This window comes from Nansenia antarctica (genome assembly GCF_963989245.1).
Source record: "Nansenia antarctica genome assembly, chromosome: 3".
Taxonomy (NCBI): domain Eukaryota; kingdom Metazoa; phylum Chordata; class Actinopteri; order Argentiniformes; family Microstomatidae; genus Nansenia; species Nansenia antarctica.
Genome location: NC_137688.1, coordinates 79,901,713 through 79,917,678, shown reverse-complemented (window position 1 = coordinate 79,917,678; position 15,966 = coordinate 79,901,713). Strand labels below are relative to the sequence as shown.

General features: G+C 45.1%; 2 protein-coding genes across 2 annotated transcripts; one reads left to right on the top strand and one right to left on the bottom strand.

The window, feature by feature from the left end:
- Positions 1-2,269: 2,269 nt before the first annotated feature.
- On the bottom strand, positions 2,270-3,962 carry LOC308153448 (protein SCO2 homolog, mitochondrial-like). The gene is made up of 2 exons (XM_080526600.1): positions 3,911-3,962; positions 2,270-3,284 (listed from the first exon to the last, which is right to left on the bottom strand). The coding sequence occupies exon 2, from the start codon at positions 3,245-3,247 to the stop codon at positions 2,324-2,326; it is 924 nt and encodes a 307-aa protein (XP_080382726.1). The 5' UTR covers positions 3,248-3,284; positions 3,911-3,962; the 3' UTR covers positions 2,270-2,323.
- Positions 3,963-10,769: 6,807 nt separating this feature from the next.
- stpg1 (sperm-tail PG-rich repeat containing 1) lies at positions 10,770-14,213 on the top strand (the record flags this gene model as incomplete). Its single annotated transcript, XM_080527620.1, has 8 exons — positions 10,770-10,800; positions 10,904-11,025; positions 11,118-11,216; positions 11,622-11,801; positions 12,476-12,587; positions 12,719-12,887; positions 13,317-13,507; positions 14,140-14,213. The coding sequence occupies 8 exons, from the start codon at positions 10,770-10,772 to the stop codon at positions 14,211-14,213; spliced, it is 978 nt and encodes a 325-aa protein (XP_080383746.1).
- Positions 14,214-15,966: the final 1,753 nt, after the last annotated feature.

Here is a 15,966-nt window from a genome sequence, read left to right as displayed (position 1 = left end):
ACCCGGAACGTTGTGTGTGTGTGTGAGTGTGAGAGAGAGAGAGCGCTTTAAACACTCACTTTTTACATGTCCTGTTCTGCTGGCTCTGTTCTAGGTGCTAATAACCGAAGTTCAATGGAAAGATGTTGTTTTGCGACTTACCCGTGACACCTTTATGTTCAATATGTTCAATATGTTGTTGTTCAATATGTTCAATATGTTGTTGTTCAAAATGTTCAATATGTTGTGAAATATTGTTCTGCACTTGATAAAAGAAAATGATAATAAAAATGTAAAGTTAAACATTTTAAAATAATAAAAATAATTAATTGTATTTATATAGAGCTTTTCCGGGGCTCAAAGACACTGACAATATGGGAAAAACACAGAAACAACAAGCAACTGTCAGCCACGACAACAGACGATGGGGCTTACCCGGATGTGCATGTCTTGAAAAAATATCAGCAGCGTCTGGCGGAGGAGTTGAAATTCCCCCTCAGACAAGGGTGTGTAGACCTTAACAACCAGAGAATGAAAAAGGCACGTAGGACGATTGATAAACAAGAACCTTGTCTGAACCTGCTGCATTAGCCATGTGTTCCATTACTCTTTAATAGTCTTTGTTATAATGTGTTTTATACCTACCCTTGTAATTACTGCTCTGTTGTGTCAAGTGTCTCTTGTGTATGTTTTTACACAATGTGTTCACTTTGAAGTTGAATAAACGTAAAAACTTGAAAGATGTCTATAAACTGTCCTCAACGTAATCTTCTGTCATTATACATCACTAACATCAGCCTGCCCCCTTTCCTCTCAGCCCTGCCCCCTTTCCTCTCAGCCCCACCCCCTTTCCTCTCAGCCCTGCCCCTTTCCTCTCAGCCCTGCCCCCTTTCCTCTCAGCCCTGCCCCCTTTCCTCTCAGCCCTGCCCCTTTCCTCTCAGCCCTGCCCCCTTTCCACTCAGCCTGTCCCCTTTCCTCTCAGCCCTGCCCCTTTCCTCTCAGCACTGCCCCCTTTCCTCTCAGCCCTGCCCCCTTTCCACTCAGCCTGTCCCCTTTCCTCTCAGCCCTGCCCCCTTTCCACTCAGCCTGTCCCCTTTCCTCTCAGCCCCCCCTGGGAAAAACAGAAACAACAAGCAACAGATAACATGAGCTCATAGAACACAGCAATGTCCGGGGGGGGGGGGGGGGGTTATACCTACATTATGTCTACGGTGCCCAAGAGAGAATGTCACACAAATTCAGCAAATGTTTAGGATCGATTTATTGTCAGGACCTAAGGATCTCACGTTTTTTCGCATTTTAATATGACAAATATTATGACAATTGCATGTTTGTTTGTTTTTTTCTTCGTTGTATGTGTTCTGGAGTGACTATAGAGCAGGAAAAAAAAATCTCTTTCTCTTTCTGTCAGGTATATCATGGGTTTTTAATGAAAGCCGTGACCAAATGTATAATGTTGTAGGAAATTGTCGCATTGTTTTGTAAAGGACAAAGTCTTTATAAGGTGGCCAGATGACTGTATATAATTAAAATGACAATTTATAATTATTAATTAAATGATATACATGCTGCAAGGATGCCAAGTAAATGAACATCACACATCACATGAACATGAACACCACACAATCATTATTCATGACGGTATGCAAGTACCCTAAGAGTAGGCTGAAGCTACAAAGATAGAATCGATTGCCTCAGACAAGTATCCATCCACGTTGTGGTTCAGTCTGATCAGTGAATAACTTAACAGGCCCTCGTTTCACATTGAGAATATCTCTAGAAGGTCTTCAGTTGAGCCTCATTCCAGAAGGTACTACCTTCCCGCCTCTGGTTCACTCCCCTTCACAGATCTGACAGGCCTGGACGGGTGTAAGCAATGTAGGATAAGCCAGGTACAGCTGCTTTAGCCCAGAGAGGCCCAATCGTATCAGATCTGTGAAACGGATCAAACGGTGGGTGTGGGGAGCATGCAGCACCTGGCCTGTAGAGGGAGCTACAGCACCTGGCCTGTAGAGGGAGCGACAGGACCGGGGGTGGAGGAGAGTGGATGAGGGATCATCCCATCATCCACTCTCCACCCCCAGTCCTGGAAGCTCTCTAATAGTCCAGACGCCTCCTTCTCTCTTGCTCTCTCCCTCCATCCTTCCCTCTCTCGCTCCCTCCTTCCCTCTTGCTCTCTCCCTCCTTCCCCCTCTCGCTCTCTCCCTTCCCTCCTTCCCTCCCTCCCTCCTTCCCCCACAGTTAGGGCAGAAGTTTCTAGAACGAAGAGCAACCTCGCTCTCGGGTCGCCAAAACCGCTCAGTCCGGTGAGTCCGTGACTCCTCGACACACGTCGTCGTCGTCGTCATAGCAACTTGACGTAGGTCTTCATGTGGTTCCGGATGCTCTCGGCGACCTGCGCGTCGCTCTTCATCCTGTTGTAGTAGTCCAGGAAGAGGCCGTCGGGGTTGACCAGGTACATCAGGACCGTGTGGTCCACGATGTAGTCCCCGTCCTCGTCCTTGGGTCCCGCGGCGGCGTACACCCGGTAGTCCCGGCCCGCCTCCTTCACCTCCTCCGCCGTGCCCGTCAGGCCCACCAGGCGGGGGTGGAAGTCCTTCACGTACCTCGCCAACGCCGCCACGTCGTCCCGCTCAGGGTCCACCGTGACGAAGAGAGGCTGGACGGGCGGCAGGGACGGGTCCAGGTCCAGCTCGGCCACCGCCGCGCTCAGCTTGTCCAGCTCGTCGGGACAGATGTCCGGGCAGTGGGTGAAGCCGAAGTACAGGAGGACCCAGCTGCCCAGGAAGTCCCGCTTGGTCCTGCGCTGCCCCCTGTGGTCCAGGAGGTGGAAGCCACCCTGGCCCAGGGCCACCTTCTTCAGCTGCTCGATCCGCTGCGTCTGCAGCTTCTGCCGCTTCTCCGAGCGCACGTACCACCACGTGCCCAGCAGGGCCCCGCCGAACAGCAGGGTCACCGCCAGCCGCGTCCGGAGCTTGATCCCCACCGCCGAGGAGGAGGAAGGAGGAGGCTTGGGGTCCTGGGAGAGGAAGGCCGTCTGGGTCAAACAGGGGAAGGTAAGGGGACTACCCAGTGTGTGTTGTGATAAGGATCCATAGGGGGAACGAGTCCCCTTTCTAAGGGTCTGACGATGATGTCCACTGTTAGGGGACGGGGAGGAGAGCCACACCCTCTGGATGTGGTGTGTGGAATTGGAGCAGGCAACCAAAGACCTCAACGTACACCTCAGGAGGAGGTCTCCCCTTGGAGCGCCTACAAGTCCCAGCATCCTCCTCTCCAGGCAGAGAATCCTTCTGAGAACAAATCTAAAACAGAACAGAACAGGACAGGTAAGGTGTGTTACAGGTTTCTATATCCTCTGGAATCTAATGAATTTAAGTAGTTGTTGCATACCTTCCAAATAATACATATCATTAACATCACATTATCAAGCTGGCTACTACTACTACACATACGAACACCAAAATAAATAGTTTCTCCCCTCATAAGACGAAAGACTAGTTTGCCGGGTATCTGGCTACGATGAATCATTCGTTGCGTTCGTAAGTACGCTCTGGAAATCTGATCAGCACTCGTGGAATGCCTCTTGTCCAATCAAATTACTTGGTCCGTTTATGACGTTGAACCCAGTGTGCGCTCCGGCGCGCTCAGAGCGAATTTACAAACGCAGCCATTAGTTCAACAACCAAATCAGGAAGCATAGCGCACCAACTCAATGACAACTAACTGGTTGATGTCTCTAGGTACAAGGAACAGTGACAACCTGTTTGTAAAGTAGCCTGCACATTTATACAACACGGAGGTCCTGTCATTTGTAACGAAGTCATTAAAATACGTTAAAACATTTTTATTAAATTTTTTTATTTAACCAGGCAAACCATTTGTACGTGTATGTTGTATGACGAAGTCATTAAAATACGTTAAAACATACCTAAACGTGCCGGCTGGACGACCTTTGCATGCACGAACCTCTCATGTGGTTGTACGACACACAACATCCAGAAGCAGTTTCAGATATGCTCTTTCGACAATAAAGGAAGCGGCACATTCACAAGACACATTCACACAAAACGTTAGCAGATATCTCATGCAACCAAATTGTATTGAGAAATGACCATTATGTCATTGCCATGATGTGCCATTACAAATGTATCAAGATTATAATCATTCGGATAATTCACATCTGCAGATTCGTGTAGGCGTGTGTGTGTGTGTGTGTGTGTGTGTGTGTGTGTGTGTGTGTGTGTGTGTGTGTGTGTGTGTGTGTGTGTGCGTGCGTGCGTGTGTGTGTGTGTGTGTGTGTGTGTGTGCGCGTGCGTGCGTGCGTGTGTGTTCGTTCTGCCCCTGTGATGACAGTAATAAGCAGTCTTCATTCCCTCTGGTCCACCATGGTCACTTAGGGAGAAGAGCAGCAATTACATTATCTCTCCTTTCCTCTCCTCTCCTTCCATCTGTCAACACTAAGATGATATCTCCCTTCCCCCCCCCTCTCATTTTATGATATACTGCATTGGTTACCATCTAATTTGACTTGAGTCTTGAGTATGACAGAGATAAACAGCAACACTAGCATAACAACAAACAGTTACAGTCAATACTCGTAACATAACAATACCCATGACTGTAGAAGAAGAAGATATAGACCAAAGGAGTATTGATCGGATCATTGCAATGGGGGAAGTGTATTCCATTGTGTTTGGCAAAGATATTATGAACTGTGGTCATCTTTTCCTCTATAGGCCCTACACTGTGTCCTATGTCATACACCAATGATGCTGTTCACCATAACGCCTGGGCCACACCGGACAGCTCTACCTCAGCACCACGTGTGTGCGTTTCATTTCGGCGGCCGTGGTAACAGGTTAGAGCAGCCACACAGGCGAGTGTTTCTTTGACTGAAGTGACTGGCGAATTCTCAAAATGGCTTCATGTGATTGGACGAACAAAATGTCAATCTTTCAGCCCTGGACTCAATGCATGGTGAGGCCAGGCCTCCGTTGCCCACCCATTTTCAGTGATTTGGCCAATCACATATTGCCATGAAAAAAATTGCATTACATTGACTTCTATTAGAAACCACTTTCCTGGGGGAGGCCTGGCCTCCCTCAATACAAACGGATAGGGATTCTAGAAACAAGATGGAAAAGAGCTGGTTTACATAAATAAAGGCTATATACACTATCCACTATACTATACTATACAAATAAAACACTGTGCTCTACTCTATTCTATGCTATAAATATCCTAACATTTCCTCTGAACCTTATGTACACGAGGGTTGTCATATTGCACATAGTATTATTGCACATTCATTTAAAGTGTCGCAGTTTGCAGGTTTGAATTGTTCACAGTTGTGTTTCAGTATTGCACTTGATTACAATCTAGTAGCTGCCATCAAATTGTCTAGATTTTCCAGGGCCTAGAACCTAGGTCTTTGCTGTGTTCAGGGCCTGAATGGCCCTAGGGTAGAAGCTGAGCTTCAGTCTATTTGTCCTTGCGGACATGGTCCTGAACCGCCTGCTTGAGGGCAGCCGAACACAGTGTTCGTTCCCAGGGTGGGATGGGTCTCTGGAGATCTTGGAGGCCTTCCTGAGGCAGCGTGTGTTGTACAGCTCTTCCAGAGAGGGGAGGGGGGCGCCGGTGATCTTCTGGGCCGATCTCACGACTATACCATATTTAACAATAGGAAGTGCAACCCAACACCATTTTAGGAAAAGTCAAAGACGGTGGGGACTTCAATATTTTATTAAAACATAGTTATGTACAATTGAAAACCCCACTTGGGTCAAATTGACGTCATGGCGGTTCTAGTGTTACGGGAGCATCTTGCTTCCCTAACAGTGTTGCCAGATGGCTAACCACAGTCTAAAACCCGCCCAGTGTGATCATAAGTAGCCCAATTGGGTGGGAATACGACCAATCTGGCAACACTGTTCCCTTTTTCTCTGTTCTGAGGAGAAGCTGTCATGTGACAAGTCTTGACAGTTAATTTATTGACAAATTACATTGTTTACAAAAATCACTTTCATAGCATCTTCAACCACACACTTTTATGGCGTTTATTAATTATAACAATTTATGACGTTGTGATAAAAAATTAAAAAAAAGTTTCATGACCAGAATTCTACCGGCGTCCCTGCGACAAGAAATGCAAAGGGGCCCCGCGGTGGCGTAGCGGTCTAAGCACTAGCCACTAGTGCAAGCTGCCCACTGGGGACTGGGATCGAATCCCGGTCTCGCCAGATCCGGATATGGCCGAGGCACACAGGGAGCGGCATATTGAGCGGCCGGTATAGGACTATTTCCGGACAAGGATCCGTCGCGCAACAGCGCCCCCGGGGTGCCGGAATAACGGTGCTGGGCTCGAGGAGCCAGTCAGCTAGTCTGCCTGGCGATCTCCTCTGGGGCTGCCGGCCACGGGGTCGTGTGGCGGATCCTACGCAATAGGCAGGGGATAATTGGATGCTAGGTTGCCTGGCGATCTCCTCTGGGGCTGCCGGCCACGGGGTCGTGTGGCGGATCCTACGCAATAGGCAGGGGATAATTGGATGCTAGGTTGGGTTCAATTGGATACCAAATTGGGTGAAAAAGGGATAAAATCTGAAAAACAAATTTATAAAAAAAAGAAATGCAAAGGGCCCCTGGGCCTGGGCCCGGTAGGCACGTTCGGTAATATGTCTTTGACCCTTGGGGAACCCCACATGTCATTTTAATTTGGTCAGACACAAAGGTGCCAATGGAGACATAGTAGCTCCTGTCCTGTAGGTAGGATCTAAACCAGTTTAAGGGCAGTGCCCGAAAGTCCTACCCAGGTCTTTAGTCTATCTATTAGAATGTCATGGTCTATATGAACCCTAACACAAGAATGTAAACATATTGCACAGTTATAGAATATTGCACTATTCCCATGGTTGATGTGGTGTGATGTGTGGTCTGTTCTAGTCATCGTATGTCTATGTGGTGTGTTCTAGTCATTGTATGTCTATGTGGTGTGTTCTAGTCGTCGTGCGTCTATGTGGTGTGTTCTAGTCATTGTATGTCTATGTGGTGTGTTCTAGTCATCATATGTCTATGTGGTGTGTCCGGTACCCTGCCAGGGCTATTCCAGGGGACTGGCAGCACTATAATCATAGAAAAACAAGAAGTAGAACTAACATTTATATTCAATGTATTGTTTTGTTTATTGCTCCTTTTACGAAAGAAAAAAGTAAGAGAAGACCGTTCCACCACTCCATGAAAACAGTTGGTTTGGTTGGATAATGAACGCACACTTCTTCGCACTCCTTGTCAGTTGTGAACATTAAAACAGTTGTCTTGCTTGTCTGTGTCCAGAAGGACCTCACCATGCGGGAGCTCCAGAGTGTGGAGGGCCACCAAAACACCTATAACTAATAATAAACCTATAGTAGCACACTTCCTAGTCATATTTAAAAAAGAGCTAAAATCATCCAAAGTAATCCAAATAGGAATAACTCTAAAAAGTTGTAGCAGTTGTTGTTGTTCTATCTACACCATATTGGGTGTCCGTACGATGGGGGGTGTAGCCGTAGCCCTGGTCCTCTGGTGAGCCTGTTCCGTTGTCAATTCGGTCATCCGGCTTCCCCAGCGGTTGAACAGGTCGTCACTCTGGGCCGTGTGGGTGTCCCTCTGTGCCGTGTGGGTGTCCACCTTGAGACCTGGAGACGCGTGGGTGTCCACCTGGAGACCTGGAGACGTGTGGGTGTCCACCTGGAGATGAGGAGCCCACTGACGGAGCACGGGAATAAGTTGAGACGTGAGAAGTTGTGACACTTGTACTTTTTACAATGCTAAACTGCTATTTACACACAACGACCACTAGTTGGCCACTTCTAAATTAGCCTGCTTCCTACACAGAAAAACTGCAGAATAGCTTTATATTGGCTTACCCTGATGTGATTTTGAAAATGTAAGAATACTGGGTGGTAGAACACACATATCTAGGAAAAGTCATGAAAGGAGGGTCCTGAAATTTGATCGAGTGCAAAGATATATATTTAAAAAATTACTCAAATGACCCCTCATAGCTGTTCTGGCGTTAAGATTTCCCTTCATCAACTGTAGTTATATAATTCCTTCTCTTCACTTGAATATTATTGACTCGGTAGTCAATGGTTGGTGACTTTTCAATGGTGTTGTTTTTTCTTTTTTTGAGAAGATTGTTGTGACACACACATATCGATGCACACTTAGATGCACTACAAATACTGTCCATCGTAATGTGAATTATAACAAACGTGGTGTTCTCTCCTAGCCCTCCTCTACCCCTCTCAGACCCCCACTGCCTCATCACATCCCTGTACCTGCAGAAGGATCTCTCCAAACTTCCTCATCCAGCAAGCCCTGTTGGCTTTCTCTCTCTCCCCACTTGTGAGGTCAGATACACGGATCGTGTCTGGATCCTTAGACACCCTGGTCCTCTGGTGAGCGTTAGCAATGTCCTCTGTGGTGGCCAGGTTGGTCCTCTCTGGCCCGCCATTAACCTCTCCAACCTTCCTCCACACAGATAGCTGTTTCTGTTGTTGTTGTTGTAATTGTTGTTGTTGTTGGAGTTGTTGTTGTTGTTGTCGTCTAGTAGACTTAGCCACCCTGGTCCTCTGGTGAGCGTTAGCAATGTGCTCTGTGGTGGCCAGTTGGGTCCTCTCTGGCCCGCCATTAACCTCTCCAACCTCCCTCCACACAGATAGCAGTTTCTGTTGTTGTTGTTGTTGTTGTTGTTGTTGTTCTTGGCTACGCGAGGCACTGATGGTGGGTCTCGTAGCCTTAGCCACCCTGGTCCTCTGGTGAGCCTGTACCGTAGTGAGTTCGGTCATCCAGCTTGGCCGGCGGTTGACCAGGCCACTCTTGGCTGTGTGGGTGTCCGCCTGGAGATGAGGGGTGCTGGCCCAATGCCGGAGCACCATGGGGGCCGTGACTGTGTCCAGAAGGACCTCACCATGCGGGAGCTCCAGAGTGTGGAGGGCCACCAAAACACCAATAACCAATAATAAACCTATAGTGGCACACTTCCTCATATTTAAGAAAAGAGCTAAAATCATCCAGTAACTTGAAAAAGCAGCTGCACTCGAAGAGAGACAGATGAGTTGTGTCCATGGAACTATCATACACGGGCTTTGTCACCGTGGCCATTATGACATCATTGCTGTATTGGGAGGTTGAATTCCGATGATTAGAGTGAGAAGAGCCAAACTACATTATTTTGATACACACACTACTATGTAATTTGTAATCATTAATATGAATCATTTATATAAATAATTCCCATTATGTTTAACTGGGGTGATTTTGTTTGTGAATTGTTATTTTCAAACGATTTATTCTGAATTAATAAATTATTAATTACATATTATGATGGAATGTTCAAAACTCCATTCCAGCAAGAGCTGGTAATTTCCATGTCAAACCCTTTTTCTAACTTGTGACCGCGACAACAGTTTTTAAGGTACACAAAACATATTATATACAAATGTGCATCTGGTTCCCAGGATTCCTACGGTGTGAATATCTAAGTTGTGAACCCTAGGTGCTAACAACAAACACAGTCCTAAGATAATTAAAAAAGGATGAGACATAAATAGACATAAAATAGGCGGGATATAAATAGGGGGATATAAATAGGGGGATAAGTGATCGGTAGGAATCTGAGAATGTATCTAATATGTGAACTTCTATACTTATATACACTATATGGCCTATTCACAGGGGGGTATATAGACAGGGGGAGTTAGCATGTAACTGTGTACTTTTTTAATAAACATATACCGCGGTGCTAAGATCTAGTACTACCAAAACTGAGACTTTTCCGGAGTCGGTGTTTACATGAATGTCATTAAGGAACCTTAATAAGATCATTACTGCCACTGACCACACAGTAGCGCTAGACGACAGAACATTGTTGGCTTTCGAGCCAACGTTTACTCGTTGACATGGTAACGTCGCTATCGCGCCAGGATACATTTAATCTACTGACACAGAAGTTGAAAATGATGTTTTTCTACAATATTTCCGAGTGGTAAGAGATCATTTGTTGCCACCGTTGATATCAAAGTAATGTATAAAGTAAAAAATAAGATGCTTCCACTCCAGACTGTATCCAGAGACTGTTTCAAGTTAGACAGAGTAATTACGAACTCAGAGGAATATGTATGTTTATGAAAACAAAGATTAGAACAAATGCAAGACAAAGATGTATAACAGTTAAAGGAGTAAACTTATGGAATACTTTTGAAAAGGAAATGAAAATGTGTAGTATACTAAAAGGATAAAAAAAAATATTTAAAAATAAGATGATTAACAAGTATAAAACAGAGGTTTAAATATAGTTTTTGTTTGGTATTTTTGAACTTTTGTTGACATGCGTAAGTGACATTTTGTTTGTAAAAGTTTCAATGTTTTGATTATGCATGCATGGGGGGAAAAACAACAACAACATGCATGTAACAAGGGTAGGCGCAATAAGCCATGGCTTCAGCCTACACCTTTTTGGTCCTGGTGTTATGCATTGTGACTGTGTAAATGTTTTATATCTGTATTGTGAATTGTATAGGGGACCAAAATAAACATTCTCATTCTCTCTCTCTCTCTCTCTGAAAAGGAATAATAATTCGTTACAGTTTACAGTATGATTTAGGAGCTACATTTCACAACTTCAGAAAACAAGCTTCCTTGCCATGCCGGGTCGTATAGCTGACTCACTTCCCTCCAAAACAGATTGACAGGCGATGCATTTACATGTGTCAGATACTTGTCCTACTCCTGGCTAAGAAACTATGATGGGTCACCAACACAGGGGCCTGAATGAAGGTGAGTGTCCCTTTTCACTTACTGCCTTACCTTGTAAATCACAATAGCCTCTCGTTCATCTCATACCACATTAGTCATTATTGTTTCTTTTACTTTCATCTAGGCTGCAAACCTCCAGGACACACATCATCAATACCAACAAAATACCAAGTGGTGGTGATAAGCAACGAGGAGAAGAAGGGGTTCTCTTCACAAACTAAGAGGTTCTTTTCAGAAGACAGTCAGGTACATTAGTTCAATAATAAGTCTACCAACAAATCAATCAATGCATTAATCCACCCAATCATCAAATGACTGATATGATTATTTTTTCACAGAATGAAAACCCAGGGCCAGCCACATACATGTCTCACACGTCTGCTGACTTTAGCAGTCCCTCCATCTCAAAGAAAGGCACCGGCGGATTTGCATCCCAGGTCATAATGATACACCTATCACTAGGAGTAATGATACACCTATCATTAGGAGTAATGATACACCTATCACGGAGTAATGGTACACCTATCACTAGGAGTTTAGAATTCACATTCTTAAATGTTGCCCATAGTAAAAAAAAACATCACTAAACAAACAAATCACTTTTCCAGAAATTAAGTTTAAGCTTGTCATTAGGATATCTATGAGGCTTTAACTCACAACACAATCATATTTTGGGACCATGATTATGGACTATGATGAGAAATATATTTGAAACAGATTTTTGCGTAAAGTACACCTTTTTTGATGTTGTCTTTGTGTATTCTTTTCTGCTGCACAACACACTGCCTCTCTGAGGACATTAACGTTGTCAGAATGTGAATAATTGCCGTCTTCTCCACTAGGCTGTCAGACTTCCCCGGAACCCTCAGAGGGGAATCCCAGGGCCTGATGCATACAACCTGCAGGCCTCCTTCATAAACCAGCACAGCTTCGGCAGGGGGGGGTCCAGGACCTTCAGGCTGCCAGTAGCAGTTCAACCAGATGGTCCCAAGTACAAGACTCCAGCCCCTAACCAATACAATGTATGTGATATTAGGACGTATCAAATTGAAAGAACTCATCCTCACATACAAAGCCCTCCATAGCCTGGCCCCCCCTTACCTGACTGACCTCCTTCTCCCCCACCGCCCTACCCGTACCCTCCGATCCTCATCCACTGTTCCCTTCACTGTCCCACCCTCCAAACTCAAAGGCTTCGGGCACCGTGCCTTTTCACGAGCTGCACCCCGCCTCTGGAACTCTCTCCCTCAACCACTCAGAGACTCACCCTCACTCTCCACTTTTAAATCCCACCTCAAAACCTACCTGTTCTCCCATGCATACAACCTCCCCTACCCCTAACCATCTCCCCTAACCCTACCACCCCCTCCCCCCCTGGACATTGCTGTGTTACTTATTCCCTGTTCGTTAACTCTGTGTTCTATGTGCTCATGTTATCTGTTGCTTGTTGTTTCTGTGTTTTCTGTTTTTCCCATATTGTCAGCGTCTTTGAGCCTCGGAAAAGCGCTATATAAATACAATGAATTATTATCATTATTATTATTAGGTTTTTCAAACCATAGATTATATAAGAAGAGGGTAGAGCCCTATGGAAGACACTAAGACATAGGCTTATTGTTATTGTACGCTATTGTGTAAGTGTCCTGAAAAAATGATATCTTGCAGTTCTGTTATTTTCTTTCTTTTGGTACTTTAGGTGTCTTTTGGTGGAGTGGAGAGGAACTCCATAGTGTCTGCTCAGTCAGTGTTTCTGTCAAGAACAGGACGCAGTTCTATGTGCTTAAATACTTTAAAAGGACCGTCTCCATGTAAGAATAGTCTTACTCTCTATGGAATCTTGTGTTTTTTTTTGCAATATTCTTTTCATTGGCCTGCATTGCATTGGCTCACCCTCAGTTCCAACATTTGAACATTAATTGATTTGCCTCGTTCCCTAAAGGCCACTACACAGTGAATGATGCCGTAACTCAGAAGTGCCCCAAGGTTCCCCTCTCCTGCTTCAAGTCCAACACGGTGAGGATCCTGTCTCCTGTGAACCACCAGGTCCCAGGCCCGGGCGCCTACAACCCCTATCAGGCTCCTGGGCCAGGCAAGAGGACCAACCTACCGTGAGTCAAATCATGGGACTATAATAACATCTCTCTATGTGACGTAATGTGATATGATGATGTTCCTATGAGAACATCTCATCTGATGTGATGATTAGATTAGATTAGATTAGATTAGATTAGATTAGATTAGATTCAACTTTATTGTCATTGCAGAGTACAAGTACCAGACAACGAAATGCAGTTTAGCATCTAACCAGAAGTGCATTGATGATGTTCCTATGGTAACATCTCATCTGATGGGATGTGAGGATGTTCCTATGGTAACATCTCATCTGATGGGATGTGAGGATGTTCCTATGGTAACATCTCATCTGATGGGATGGGAGGGTGTTCCTATGGTAACATCTCATCTGATGGGATGGGAGGATGTTCCTATGGTAACATCTCATAAAATCTCGTCTCTCTCTCCTTTCATCCGTGTCCAAGGAGGAGACACTTCCTGAGGATATCAGTTCCTCCTCTGTTCCTTCCTAAGAACCCCCCCCCGCCGGGCCCTGGGCACTATGACATCGTGGACTACGGGGGCCCATCCAGGCGCTTCATGTCCAGCGCTGCGTTTGTGTCTGGGACGAGCCGGTGGTCCCAACACCTGAGGGGCCAGGGGGTGCCCGGCCCAGGTACTGGTTGATTGGTTGATTGATTTAGAATAGATTTCAAGTTCCTTCTGCTTGTTTATGAAGCTCTCACTGGTATAGCACCAGAATATCTGAAAGACCTTTTGCTGGCATATCAGCCCAATAGAGCTCTCAGGTCTTCTGATGCTGGTTTTCTCTGTGTACCACATGTACAAAAAGATTTGGTGGGGCTGCATTCTCATTTTATGTACCCAAATTGTGGAATGCTCTGCCAGTTTACATTAGGGATGCAACCTCAGCACACAATGTTCAAGTCAAGAGTAAAACCCATCTTTTTAATATTGCCTTTAAATGACTAAATAATGAAATGTTGATTATATAATGATTGGAGCATTTTGAGCTGCAACGTTTGCAGGAAAAGTGCTATACAAATAAAAGTTATTATTATTATTATTATTATTATTATTATTATTATTATTTGCTCCTTGTCATACTGATCACGGTGGTCAGGTCACAGTGGCAATGTTTTATTTTCCGTGATAAGCGTCGATACAGCATGTTTTTTTAATATCGACTGGATATGATGTTATGATGTTTTCAGCTATCATCACTAATATTCTTTTGAAAAGGCGTACTGTATTTGGGTTACATGCATGATGTGATTTTCATTTCAGGTTTCTATGAACCAGAGACATCGTCAAAGCGATCCTTCTTATACAACCACTCCAACAACTGGATTCCAGCCTGAAGCGCTTGAGGCAACTTCCATTCTGTCTGTGTGTTTTTGTGTGGGGGTGTTTACGAGTTGGGAAGAACGTTCACACACAGTGCATGCCTTCATCCGTGAGTTCCCATGCGAATATCACATTTGTGTTTCTGATGCTGCTTGGTATGAGAACTACCGGTAGTTTCAATGGATTTGTTTGTACTGTACACATGCGTGTGTTTTACTGTGACAGAAGAGATGAATACAAATCACTTGATGCATTCGGCTGATCAATAACAATATTTCCATACAGTTTCTCCATGATCAGTTTCTCCATTATCAGTTTCTCCATTATCAGTTTGGAACAAATAGATATTGCATGCCAAAGAAAAAAGGCCCATGTGCCAAAGAAGATTACGTAATATAATAATAATAGACGCCGTTTAGCTGACTCTTTTATCCAAAGCAACTTACATTGCAATGAGTGCATACATTTCAGTATACAGTATATGGTTCCAGCAGGAATCAAACCCACAACCGAAGCGTTGTTAACGCCATGCTCTACCAACTGAGCCACAGAGGACCATGTCATATCCAGGGGAGGCTGCTGGAGGTAGACATCAGAGGACAGGCTCGTTACAATGCATGGAACGGTTTGATACTGTACCATTCCTCATTCCATCCCATGCATAACAATAAGCCTGTCCTCCGATTTCTACCTTCACCGACCTCCCCTGTATTCATCCTGGAGCAGGATCCGATCAAACCAGCACAGCAGGAAATCCACATCGTGGGAAAAATCACTTTATTCAAGCACTATTAAAAAAACTGTTGGATTCAAATCAAGCTTACCAAGCTACCTTACTCAACCTGAAATGTACCCTATCATAGATCACCCACAACAGGCAGACTGAATAAGAAAGATATGCCTGTATGAAATTGGGCATGTTCTAAATGGTAAATGGTAAATGGACTGACTTATATAGCTCCTTATTCCAAAGCGCTTTACAACGGCCTCTCATCCACCCATTCACACACCCATTCACACACCAATGGCGGCAAGCTACCATGCAAGGCTCTGGCCTGCTCATTGGGAGCAATTTGGGCTTCAGTGTCTTGCCCATGGACACCTCGACATGTGTCCAGCCGGGGATTCGAACCGCCGATCTGCCGACCGTGCGATCGTTAGACGCCGGCTCTACCTCCTGAGACACAGCCGCTGTATACAGTATAGTATGTTCTGTAGTATGTTCTACAGTAATGCAGCAGAAGCAGAAATACCCCTGACGTCCGCTGATCGAGACGTGATGCACAGTCAGTTGTATTGGTGCTGCAGTCCCTGACAACTGGTCAGTGGTCAGCCACATGAACAGCTGGGGACACTGGACCGCCATAACCGCACCAACTGTTAGGGCTGATGGGTGGGGAGGAGGCCTGTATGGGTGGGGAGGAGGCCTGTATGTGAGCAATGTAGCTGAGGACATGCAACAGGAATGGCTAGCATGGCTTACATGCGAAAAGACAAATGGCCAACATCAATCCCCCCCCCCCCCATCCCCTCCAAATGTATCTGCTCTGCTGTTCTCCTTAGATCATCCTACCCATCTCCTTTATATCTGTCTGAGAAATGAGCTTATGGTATATATGGTATGGTATACAGTGGTCCTACCACTACTGAACCCTGTATGTCCTACCACTACTGAACCTTATGGTGGTTGTTCTACTAGAGAAATGGTCATGTGTCAGACATGGAGTCTGTGTTCTTCATGTCAATAAAGTCCATTCATTCATTGAG